The sequence below is a fragment of the Solanum verrucosum genome, unplaced genomic scaffold (assembly GCF_900185275.1).
Source record: "Solanum verrucosum unplaced genomic scaffold, falcon-dt-bn FXZP01000080.1, whole genome shotgun sequence".
NCBI lineage: Eukaryota > Viridiplantae > Streptophyta > Magnoliopsida > Solanales > Solanaceae > Solanum > Solanum verrucosum.
This window is the reverse complement of record NW_026020097.1, coordinates 117,681-130,387: the sequence shown is the minus strand read 5'-3', so window position 1 is coordinate 130,387 and position 12,707 is coordinate 117,681. Positions and strand designations below refer to the sequence as shown.

The window sequence follows — 12,707 nt, the reverse complement described above, 5'->3', positions numbered from 1 at the left end:
TAAGTTCTGATAATATTTTCAATATTAAAGGTAAAAATTGTCTAATTAAGTGATAGTTAAATTATGTATGATTGCATAAACATACTTGGGAGTATCTGCGATGGAATTTCGGATATCACGGTACCAAACATGAGAACACATTTCTCGAATATCATACCAAGTATCATAAAATTAAATCATGTAAGATTGCATAAACGTACTTGGAGTATTTGCAAAGAAAAATAACTTCCTCTAATACTCATCTAATTTCCCCATCTTATGATTTTTTTCAGATTTAAATAGCCAAACATAAAAATAAATATTTCTCGAACAACCATATCAAACTTCATAAAATTAAGTTTAATACATAAACTAAAAATAGGATAAACATATAATTGATATTTAGTACTACTCATAGATACGGTAGTACTAAATCACAACAAATGGCGTGGTATTAATATATTAAAAATACACAACAACCACATTTTTCTACTTTATTCTTCTACTCGATCACCTTAATTATTTTGACTTTGACAACATAACAAAGTCAACCAAATTGACTTGTACGTAATTTTTAAACATTTACTATATAGTCTAATATTATTAACTTAGACTTTAAAATTAACAACTGATCGATAAGTTTTTCCAGGCTGCCAACCTGCCGGAATAACGCCGTTAGCCACCACAGTCTGGCCGGATTCCCCGGTAAGTTTGAGCGAAAAAGGCGCTACTAGGGAGGAACCAGTATCGAGCTTCCACACAGCACCCCATGACTGTTGCATGGGTTGCCATGATTCTGAATCCAATGCTTGCTTCAAATCAACTCTGTTTAGGTCTCCGTCCCCGTCTTCGTACTCAACTAGAGCTGCGAAATAGTTGGAATTTGAACCTGAGTCTACGTGAAATGTCAATTTTACTCCAGGGTAGTTGCACTCCACTCTGGTACATGACATATAGTACGTTAAGAATTGATATATCAAGATCAATTTTTATAAAGATGTATAATATAATGTCACTCGATTATTATCAAACTGATAGTAATTACCGCTTGTATTGGACTTGAAGAACTCCAGCGTTACGTAATTGATCAGCTTGTCCAGAAATAGCCATAGCTCCAAAAGAAGTGCCACTTAAATCAAAATGTGCTGATTCTGATAGACAAGGTCCTCCAGGACACGAATCTGTTATTACAACTCTCACTGGCTTTCCTGAACATGCTTTATTTCCTGTGCACTTTACCTGATTTTAAATAAAAATAATTATTTATTATTATTACTCACATACCATCTTATTATTCGGTTTCAGTTAATGATTGTATTAATCTTTTCTTCATTGTTTTCAACATGACTTCTTTAATTATCACAAACATTATCTCCACCTTTACAAGTAGGAGTAAAGCTGCGTACACTCCATCCTCTCCAGACCTTGTGGAATATTTATAATGTATATGTCGTTGGTGTACGTGGAGAAAATGGAATAGGAAAAGTGTATGCAAAATATTAAAGTTCTGTGCACTAGCGACATATAACAGACAATTTAAAATTTAAAAATTGAATAAAAAATTGTCAGTATATATAAATTAAATTATCGCACCTGATAACAAGCACCACAGCCTTTGCCTGAGTTAAATAGAGAAGGGCCAGCAGCGGCTATTAGGGAGGAGAATGGTGGTTGGTCCACGGCATTAGTATACCCACAAGCTCCACCTTTGAACAACAAAATAGAATTTAAATTATATACCCTTACTATATAAAAATAATAATTTTATGTTGTTAATATATTTTAACCTATTGACTATTATATACAGACAGTTTCATGTCATTGTAGATTACCTTATGTTGGTGTAAAATAATTATACACCAATAATTCACATAAGTTAAACTCGGTAAGAAAATATAGTATAAATAGAATTAAAAAGAAAAGTACATATATCATTAAAATTAATATCTAAAATGATCTGCGACATTTAATGCACCAATATCTTTTTTTCTTTTTCTTTGTTGTACAGTAGAGGCTACTCCCTCCGGTTGCTCCGTTTCAAATCATCTCTAGTAATTTTTAAAAATAGTTATTATAAATTATTTATCATTTTTTAGAAGTTTAAAATAAAACTAGCTATTTTTTTTAGTAGCAATTGTTTTGGAGCACTACATACAAACAACTTAATAGATTAAATATTTAGTGAAACACGATACGATAGATAATTTGAGACGGAGACAGTAATTAACAAGTAAATTTTGGTGTGTACCATCACTTCCTGCACCACTAGGGCTTCCATACCAAGTAGCTCCGGCTGGGGACCAGTCGGAATTTGATTGAATTTTTGATACATTATTGAGACGTTTTGGGTGGAAACAAGAGCAAGAAATAGTCAAAATAGAAAAAAGTGTAAAATATGTGACGATAGTAAAGGGGTTCAGAGCCATAAGAGCAGTACTCATTGTCAAGAATTGCAAAACAAAGTCTTCTCAATTAAATTAAACAACTAGTACTATAAGCTTACTTCTTGTGTTGGGATGAGTTGAATGCGTTAAAGGCCTCTATTTATAGATAAAGTTAGGATAGGACTATGTACTGTTCAATTTTATAGTCTTTTTCGCTGAATACATGGATAACTTCTTATTGATGATAAATTTTATTTAGACATTTAAATTATGTTCTAATTTGTTTTAAATTTTGGAATTTTTTTTTAGTGAGATTCAGAATTTTTATTAAATGATGTCAATGGTTATGGTAAAAAAAATATAATAAGGCTAGTAGGGCTTGAACACACAGTCTCATAGAATATTTGCAACCCCTTAACCAGTAAACTAAATCTTCAACTCGTTTGAAGGGGTGTCAATACTTGTATGTATATTTATAAAATCAATTTTTTACCACTATATACAATGTAATTTTTTCCGACAAAGGGGTGTCGCTTGACACCCCTTTGACCAAGGGTGGATCCGGCCCTTGTCAACGCGGTTTAAGAACACACGCAAAAAACTTTTCCAAAATTTGAGTAAAAACGTTTGATAGAAACACTTTTAACACTTTATCATATGCTCAGATCATCAATGTAATGCCTAAACTGAATTTACTAACAATTTTAAGGGGTGCGGGCCTTAGTCTTTTTATCATAATATTTGTGACTACCTTTTATACTCGCTCCATCCATTTTTAATTGTAATGAATTCCTTTTTTAGAGTCAATCTATAAGAATTATGACAAATATTTTATAATGTATTTTTGCATCATATTTATATGCAAAAAAAATGCAATTTATAGTACTTTTCGTATAGTTTTTGAATATCTAATTTTTTTGTTTAAAATATCTAATTAATGTAATTTAATTTAACTTCAAAAATTAGTCAAATTGACTTTTAAAAAATGTAACATGACAAATAAGAATAGACGATGGAAGTATATATATATATGTAATTACTCCTATATTTTATAGTACTATCTAACAGTATATTTCGAATTCCCACCAGTGCAAGTAAAAGGCCATGTGTCAGTTTTATATAATGTCTTCCTCAATTTTGTCTCAGCAAATACCCTTCCTGGGAGCTCCCACCCCTTTTGCTCCCTTGAGGACTCGAATTCGCAACCTTCAGGTTGAAAGTGAGGGATGCTTACCATCCGAGCAACTCCCTCTCGTCATTTATATTTGGTATGGATATATGGAAGTTAGAGAATTTTATGGTATTGTAATTGGTCTGTAAAAGATGAATGAGATCCCTTTTAGAAACTGAAGTCTTTCAAATTCTTAACTAACTATTCACATCAAGAATTCAGAATCTCTTTGCAAAATTATCACTCCTTTAATGACAATAAAGATATGCCAGAATTGTTAAACATTTATCGGAATATGTTAATTGTCATTGAATTCAATTCTGCTATAGACTTTAGAAACATTTACAAAGAGCTAGTGCTAAAATGTAACTATCAAATGCCTCTAAAATACATACTCTCTCAGTCCCCCGGTCCCTATTTACTTGTCAAATATCTCCTAATTTAATTTCCTTTTTACTTGTCATTTCTGACAAATCAAGAAAGAATTTTTTTTTTCTTATTATACCCTCAATTTATTAATATTGAGTTATGTTTTTGAAAAATGTAGTGAGTAAATATATTTGAAACTGTATCAATTAATAGAGATAAAATGATAAACTCACTATATCAATCATTATTTTTTTAATAGGTGTGCTAAGTCAAATTTTGACAAGTAAAAAGGTAGATGTTAAAGAATGACAAAAGTCTCACATCGGTGGTTAATGAGATGTGTGAACTCCTTATAAGGCTTGCGCAATCCTCCTCCCTTTGAGCTAGCTTTTGGGGTGTGAGTTAGGCCTAAGATCTAATTTAACATGGTATCAGAGCAGGGCCCGTCTCACCTGATGTTGGGACCCCCAAAAATCAAAATTGCCCACGCACCAGATGCTAAGCACTGGGCGTGAGGTGGGGTGTTAAAGAATGACAAAAGTCCCACATCGGTGGTTAATGAGATGTGTGAACTCCTTAAGGCTTGGGCAATCCTCCTCCCTTTGAGCTAGCTTTTGGGGTGTGAGTTAGGCCTAAGACCTAATTTAACATGAGAGTATATATTTAGCAACAATTAAGTTATTGATGCTAAAAATCATTTTCGATGTAGTATTTATTAACAATACATAGTAACTACTTCTGTATCCTGTAATTTATGATTTAAAAAAAAAACTACTCGTACAAATTATAAATCAACTTATTGTGATTTTTTCATCTTAACTATTCATTTATATCATTTGACAACAATTTTCCCCAAACATATTAATTTTGTGAACAATTTATAAAAAGAACTCATTTGTGAAGGGACAAAATAGGGATAATATAATTTCAATTACGTCATTGATCTTTGACAAACACACCTCCTTAGAGAGCAATATATATGTATGTTATCTTGTTAGACTATAAAGGGTAAATTTTTAGTGCATACGACACCGTATCATTTGGTTTTGATGGAAATTGATCTTAATTATTTGGTCTACGATATAGACATGCGCAATTGTAAATCTTCCACTCGTTTCAAGGGGTGTCAATACTTGTATGTATATTTATAAAATCAAATTTTGACCACTATATACAATGTAATTTTTTCCGACAAAGGGGTGTCGCTTGACACCCCTTGACCAAGGGTGGATCCGGCCCTTGTCAACGCGGTTTAAGAACACACGCAAAAAACTTTTCCAAAATTTGAGTAAAAACGTTTGATAGAAACACTTTTAACACTTTATCATATGCTCAGATCATCAATGTAATGCCTAAACGGAATTTACTAACAATTTTAAGGGGTGCGGGCCTTAGTCTTTTTATCATAATATTTGTGACTATCTTTTATACTCGCTCCGTCCATTTTTAATTGTAATGAATTCCTTTTTTAGAGTCAAACTATAAGAATTATGACAAATATTTTATAATGTATTTTTTCATCATATTTATATGCAAAAAAAAATACAATTTATAGTACTTTTTGTCTAGTTTTTGAATATCTAATTTTTTTGTTTAAAATATCTAATTAATGTAATTTAATTTAACTTCAAAAATTAGTCAATTTGACTTTTAAAAAATGTAACATGACAAATAAGAATAGACGAAGGGAGTATATATATGAAATTACTCCTATATTTTATAGTACTATGTAACAGTATAATTCGAATTCCCACCAGTGCAAGTAAAAGGCCATGTGTCAGTTTTATATAATGTCTTCCTCAATTTGGTCTCAGCAAAATGTTAAAGAAATTCTGTTCCATTTGCCTGAAAAGGGTCCAATTTATATTTGGTATGAATTTATGGAAGTTAGAGAATTTTATGGTATTGTAATTGGTCTATAAAAGATGAATGAGATCCCTTTTAGAAATTGAAGTCTTTCAAATTCTTAACTAACTATTCACATCAAGAATTCAGAATCTCTTTGCAAAATTATCACTCCTTTAATGACAATAAAGATATGCTAAAATTGTTAAGCATTTATCGAAATAAGTTAATTGTCATTGAATTCAATTTTGCTATAGACTTTAGAAACATTTACAAAGAGCTAATGCTAAAATTACATACTCCTCAGTAATATCTCCTAATTTAATTTCCCTTTTTACTTGTCATTTTTGACAAATCAAGGAAGAATTTTTTTTTCTTCTTATTATACCCTCAATTTATTAATATTGAGTTATGTCTTTGAAAAATGTAGTGAGTAAATATATTTGAAACTGTATCAATTAATAGAGGTAAAATGATAAACTCACTATATCAATCATTGTTTTTCTTAATAGGTGTGCTAAGTCAAAATTTGACAAGTAAAAAGAAAAAAGAGAGTATATATTTAACGACAATTAAGTTATTGCTGCTAAAGATCATTTTCGGTGTAGTATTTATTAACAATACGTAGTAACTACTTCTGTATCCTGTAATTTATGATTTAAAAAAAAAAAAAACTACTCGTACAAATTATAAATCAACTCATTGTGATTTTTTTACCTTAACTATTCTTTTTTTTTTCTTTCACCTTAACTATTCATTTATATCTCTTGACAACAATTTTCCCCAAACATATTAATTTTGTGAACAATTTATAAAAAGAACTCATTTGTGAAGGGATAATATAACTTCGATTACGTCATTGATCTTTGACAAACACACCTCCTTAGAGAGCAATATATATGTATGCTATCTTGTTAGAGTATAAAGGGTAAATTTTTAGTGCATACGACACCGTATCATTTGGTTTTGATGGAAATTGATCTTAATTATTTGGTCTACGATATAGACATGCGCAATTGTAAATGTATAAATTATTAAAACTTGTCTATCAAATAAAATTTGCTATTAGAGACGAATATTTTGCAGACAAAACTTCTGATTCTGCCTGATAATTAAGTCCACTTGAGGAAGAAAACAAAATGTCTTGTATTTCTCATGTAAAATTCAGTACTCTCTCCGTCCCATGTTAGTTGTCAAGCTTATTAAAAATATTTATATGAGAATGCTTATCATTTTACAGTAAGTATATATTTAGAAAAGAGATAAAAGGGTAAATTAGTAAAGTATATTATTTTTTATTTATGAATTTTTAAAAAGTGAACTATAAAAGAAAAATGTGACAAATAATATGAGACAGTAGGGACTAGGGAGTATTATTTTGGCCTCTTCAATTGCTACAAGTTATGCTGCTGCTTGCACAAGCATGACAGGAAATTTAGCACGATTAAAGTGTATTCGGTAGAAATCAACTTAAGGTAATTTATTCCAAATTTGCCCCTTCTCAAATAGGTTGTTTTAAGATTTTTCCAAAATAATAATAATAATAATAATAATACATAATTATATCTTAGGGAAATTTATTAGAATCTTATTTATCGCATCACAGGATTTCACTTAGATGCAATACAATGGTTTGTGCTTAGGTTACCACTTACCAGCAGGCCGCCCTATTTGTGGGGTGAATTTTTTATTTGCCAATGATATTTACATTAAGACAATATATACCTGATGTGTTTATCGAAAAAAAATTATTTTTAATTTTTAATTATCATGCATTTTCACATCATTTAATCACTTAATTATAGTAAATTTATATAATTTGGTGCAAGTATCCAATGAAGTTTGACTTAACTTATAAAAATTTATCCTCCATCAATTATACCAGTACATTTATATTTATCTGTTTACTTTAGAAGATGGTCTTTAGGTATCTCATTGAATTCCACAATAAAGTTTGGCAGAAGGTATTATTGTTCATTAGAAACAAATATTCCCAATATATACAAGATAGTCATACTATATAACTCATAGGTCTTTTCCACTTTAGAATAAATTTCCCTTTCAAAATTTCCATGTCTTGACTTCGCTTAATCTATGGCACGGCCAGCGCGCTTTTTTCTGAAAGGAAATTATTAAGGCATTTGAATATTAAAATGTTTATTCGTAAATGATGTTTATAGGATCTATTCAAAAATAATTTCTTATTTTCATAAGATCGAAATAAAGCAACATATACATCATTCTTTCCAAACTTCATTTATGATATTGTGCAAATGATATTTATATCACATTAATAAATGTATTACATTTGTTTTTAAATAATATATTTTTAACAATATTTATATCACACTTATACATTTTCCGTATCATGGTAGTGTGATGGAAGAAAGTTATTCTTAGCATATTCTTATACTAAGTAAATAAATGCAAGACGTATGTAATATGCTACTATATGTATTTGTATCACAAAACCATGTGTAAATATACATTATTCTCATTTTAAGTAGTGTATTATATGGTTATATAGGTAAATGAAAAGGTGATCAGTTAAATACTCTCTTCGATCAAAATAATATATTACATATATAATTAAAATAAAATATTTTTAGATTGAACCATATATCAAGGAGATAGGGTTTAACTTTGTTCAAAATTTTCAAAGAGGGAATTGGAAAATTAGGGAAAGTAATAGAATCAAGAGAGATAACAGGAGGAAATAGGGCGTTAACTGAGCCGTTAATGGTGGTTATATTGGCCGTTAGCAATCATTGAATCTGACGGTTACACATTTTGGAATTATTCCTAACTTCCCACGTGGCTGTCGCACTCAATAACCGGAATACGTGGCGAAAGATTTGGAGTTATTCAACTTTTGTCCCTATATTTCCTCAACACTCCAAATTTTCTCCATATTCATTTTTCACGTTGATGCTATCTGATGGATTCTTTTTTAATATTTTACAAATTAGTCCATTTATTTTATTCAACTATGATAATGAACTTTGTCAATTGTCTATATATATATATATTCTTGTTTAACACTTTAATTATAATGATAATATTCATTTTCTCATTTTCACTTTTATGTGACACCTATTATTATGTTATGATAACAAGTAAACCTCGAAAGATGATTAATCAATCATAAAAGAGAAAAATACTTGAGAGATATAAACATTTAATGTTATACGACCAGTCGACATACATCTATAAATCATAGGTAAAGATGAATAGTTTATTACATAAAAAAATAGTATAAAATATCGAGAGAAATAACCTTATTAAATTCAATCATAAAATAAATAGGTAACTGTCCCTAAACAAGATCAGTCTCAAGCCCCTTAGCCAACTACATTGTGGGTATTGCAAAGTGAAAAGGAAAAAGCCTCTAGAAATCCAAACCTTCTCTATAGATTTAGCAAAATCTAAGAAAAACAAAACAAATACTTAACATGCTACTCCCTCTGTTTTAAAATGAGTGGTCTAGTTTAACTTGGCATGGAATTTAAGAAAGTAAAGAAGATTTTTGAATCTTGTGATCCTAAATTAAAGTTATATCAAATGTATAAAATTGCCCTTTAATCTTGTGGCCTTAAACATGCCACGTGGAAAACTGAAATTAAAATGTTACCAAAAAAGGAAAGAGATCATTCTTTTTGAAACAGATTAAAAAGGAAATGAGATCATTCTTTTTCAAATGAATGGAGTATTATTTAGAGAGTCAAATGAAATTTTATATGACCTTTTTGTTTTTCAAGTACTTCTTTAACATTTTAAATTGTTAACTATCATGACTTATAATACTTTTATATAGTTATTAGACATCTAAAAAAACAAAATTAAAATAAAATAAAATTTATGTTTAGATTCATATGAAAGTAGTCACATTTGGCCTCGAACTCCAAACTATATCATACCAAATAAATTTTTATTTTTATTTTCTGTCTTATATAACTAACGCTAGCTAATTGTAGAGTATGATTTGGGTTCACAACTCGTGAAATAAATAGAAGTCTTACATAATCTATAGTATCAATGGCCGGTGTGAGACGCATCGTAAAAATTTTCCAACGCAAAGAATAAAAAAATGATGTAAATGAATTTTCCCTAAAATTTCGGGTAATTTTTCCAAATGGTCGGAACAGAAGATCATGTTAACATTGAAATATTTGGATAAAAAAAACCCAGAAAATTAATGTCTCCACATGAAATGTCAACTAGTATGACAAAAATTCGCTAATTCACCCGTAATCCCTGACTAATTCAACTTAACTATTTTAATTTTGACCTTTTAAAAACCTAAACAATGATATTAGTAGTCCTAATATTGAATGTTTTATTAACTTGAATGATATTTAAAGTGCTAAATTGAATTACTCTATGAGAGATGGTACCAAAGGATATATTAAATGTCAAGTTACTACTATGAGGTATATGTTTGCAAATGCTTATGTAGATGTCATTTTAAACCTATATACTTTATGTAGTGTTCCATGTACGTGCACACATTATTTTATAACGTAGAATGTACGTTAATATTCACTATAATGATATGTTAGTTAATTATTGATACAGTTTCAAAAAAAGGAATGATCGAGTACTTAAATTTCCATCAAAATTTCATCTGCTAATGGTAAGTATTATGTAGCAAAAAGTAGAATACTCGATGCGCTATAATAAATATTGATTTAATTCGTAACAAACAACAACTAAGTACTAATAACTCAAAACTCTGATAAAGTTAAATGTCAACCAAATATAAAATTATAGGTCAGGTGTAAAATATCATTACAACAAAAATAACTTTTAGCGGCAATACATAGACACATTAATAAAGAGTGCTAAAGTCTTCCGGCGACATTAGTTAAGTGTCATTAGATTCAATGTCGCTAAAGACTTTAGGGACATATACAAAGAATGTTAATTGCAGCTAAAAATCATTTTTATGTAGCGTATGATTTTTGGTTCCTTGGATGACATACCTATGATCGAATTATGAAGTAGGTTTATCAATCTTTTGGTGAAAAAATATAATTGGCTCGAGAATATGTTAAACTTTATGCTACATAAATTAATTAGAAAGAAAAAGAAGTGATTAAAGTCTAAGTAAGAAAATTAAGAAGTGCAAGAAAGCACGTGGTTGTCACTGTTAGACGTCAGTTTATCATTAATTGATAGTACTAATAAAAGAAAAAATTCCAAGTGAGACAAAATGAAAGATTGTGCGCATTAGATTTGGGATCTGAAAACAAAACAATTTGTCATATTCCAGAAAAAATATTGACTAGGTTAATTTTTTGTCTCTTTAATTAACTTTTAATTCACATTTTCCATTTTGCCTGTCTGCCTTTTTTATAATAAAAAAAAATATATTATATATTTTCAATTGCATGAGTTCTCCAAATTATGATGTAATGAAATCCGCTTAAAGTTGCAACGTTATGCCTAAGGTAAATAAATATGAAATATTTGTTAAATTAAGATCACGTAGCCGATTCAGCTATACTTTAAAACCGATCAAGCATAGTTGATTGATTAAGGATAATAAGTAAATAAGATGACATACTTTTTGGTTAACTTAATTACTACATAATGTATAAATGAACAATGCGCAAAAGTTTTTTTCAAACTTTGAACCAAAAGTGTCTAATATAAATGTTTTATCATGTATTTAAGTGCTCAATTGAAACAACCATAGTCGAATGTGCAAATGGAATTTACCGGAAAAAAATATCACAAAATCATACACATTAATCTCAATAAACCATAAAACTTCATTCTAGTTCCAATTGATGCTGATGTATATAATTAAAGGATGAGACATATAATTATATGTAATGAACATGTACAAGCACACACACAAACCTTTATAAAAGATAAGTCAGAAGTGCTTAATAAGAATACTTTTTTATGTGTAAAATATTTAATTGAAACAAATAGTAGTTTGAGATTTCGAATTTACTAACATTTTAAAGGGCTTAACTGAGCCAAAATAAATTTTAGGTTTAGCAAACATAAAAATCATATTTGTATGCTGTAGCTATAGCTATAGTTTGCATAATTGCACTTCATAGAAAACTTTATGTTTGCTATGGCTATTAATATGTATATTTCGGTATACTTATACAAAAGAATCAATTCTATAAGTATATATTTGTAATCTGTATACAAATATATATATTTTTGTATAATTTGTGTTTGTATAAACCGAGAAAAAGAGAAAGGCAAAAGAGAACTGGGCAGGAAAAGATTTGTATTGTATAATTATAAGTGTATAGGACGAAAAGATATGTATTTATATTTGTATATACAATTTTCTCTCGCTTTATACAAACACAAACACAATTTATACATTTGTGTTTGTATAAAGTGAGAGAGGCGAGAGAGAGAGTGGCGAGCAAGATATCTTGGGAGAGAGGCGAATGAAAAGATATGTACTTGTATTTGTATATACAATTTTCTCTCGTTTTGTACAAACACAAACACAATTTATACATTTGTGTTTGTATAAAGTGAGGCAAGAGATAATGGCAAGCGAGATATCTGGGGAGAGAGGCGAATGACAAAATGTTTGCTACGGATTAGAATTAAACAAAATTATGGTTATAGCATTTAATTTTAATTAATAGTTTCTTATTTCATACAATTTTCCCAATTAAATAGTCTCTGGTAGAGGTTGCTCATTTTTTGGGCCAAATATTGCTGTTGTGGGCCACAAAAATCTCTTATCATAGACTGAACACATCAACCCAAAGCGTTTGTTAGTTGATTGGATGTCAAAGGGGAGGGGTCAACGATTTTAGCCTGATCATAGTTGTTTTCGAAAATTAACAAATTTTAATCGATTTGGTGTTTAAATTTTGTGTACTAACAATATATATTTTTGACATTATCATGTTAAGTTCCCCTTCAACAATAATTGGTTATTGTTCATCATAAGCTTGATACAATGACCTGAT

At 29.4% G+C, this 12,707-nt stretch overlaps 1 protein-coding gene across 1 annotated transcript; it reads right to left on the bottom strand.

The window, feature by feature from the left end:
* Nucleotides 1-358: 358 nt before the first annotated feature.
* LOC125824823 (expansin-B15-like) lies at nt 359-2,502 on the bottom strand. The gene is made up of 4 exons (XM_049504176.1): nt 2,228-2,502; nt 1,573-1,685; nt 1,025-1,218; nt 359-918 (listed from the first exon to the last, which is right to left on the bottom strand). Exons 1-4 carry the CDS (start codon nt 2,418-2,420, stop codon nt 588-590), a joined length of 831 nt encoding a protein of 276 aa, XP_049360133.1. The 5' UTR covers nt 2,421-2,502; the 3' UTR covers nt 359-587.
* Nucleotides 2,503-12,707: the final 10,205 nt, after the last annotated feature.

Coding starts and splice junctions, on each gene's coding strand:
- LOC125824823 (XM_049504176.1), bottom strand. CDS start 2,420: ATGAGTACTGCTCTTATGGCTCTGAACCCCTTTACTATCGTCACATAT. Junction 1,219..1,572: donor GCTGTGGTGCTTGTTATCAG/GTGCGATAATTT, acceptor ATTTAAAATCAG/GTAAAGTGCACAGGAAATAA. Junction 919..1,024: donor CTTCAAGTCCAATACAAGCG/GTAATTACTATC, acceptor GTCATGTACCAG/AGTGGAGTGCAACTACCCTG.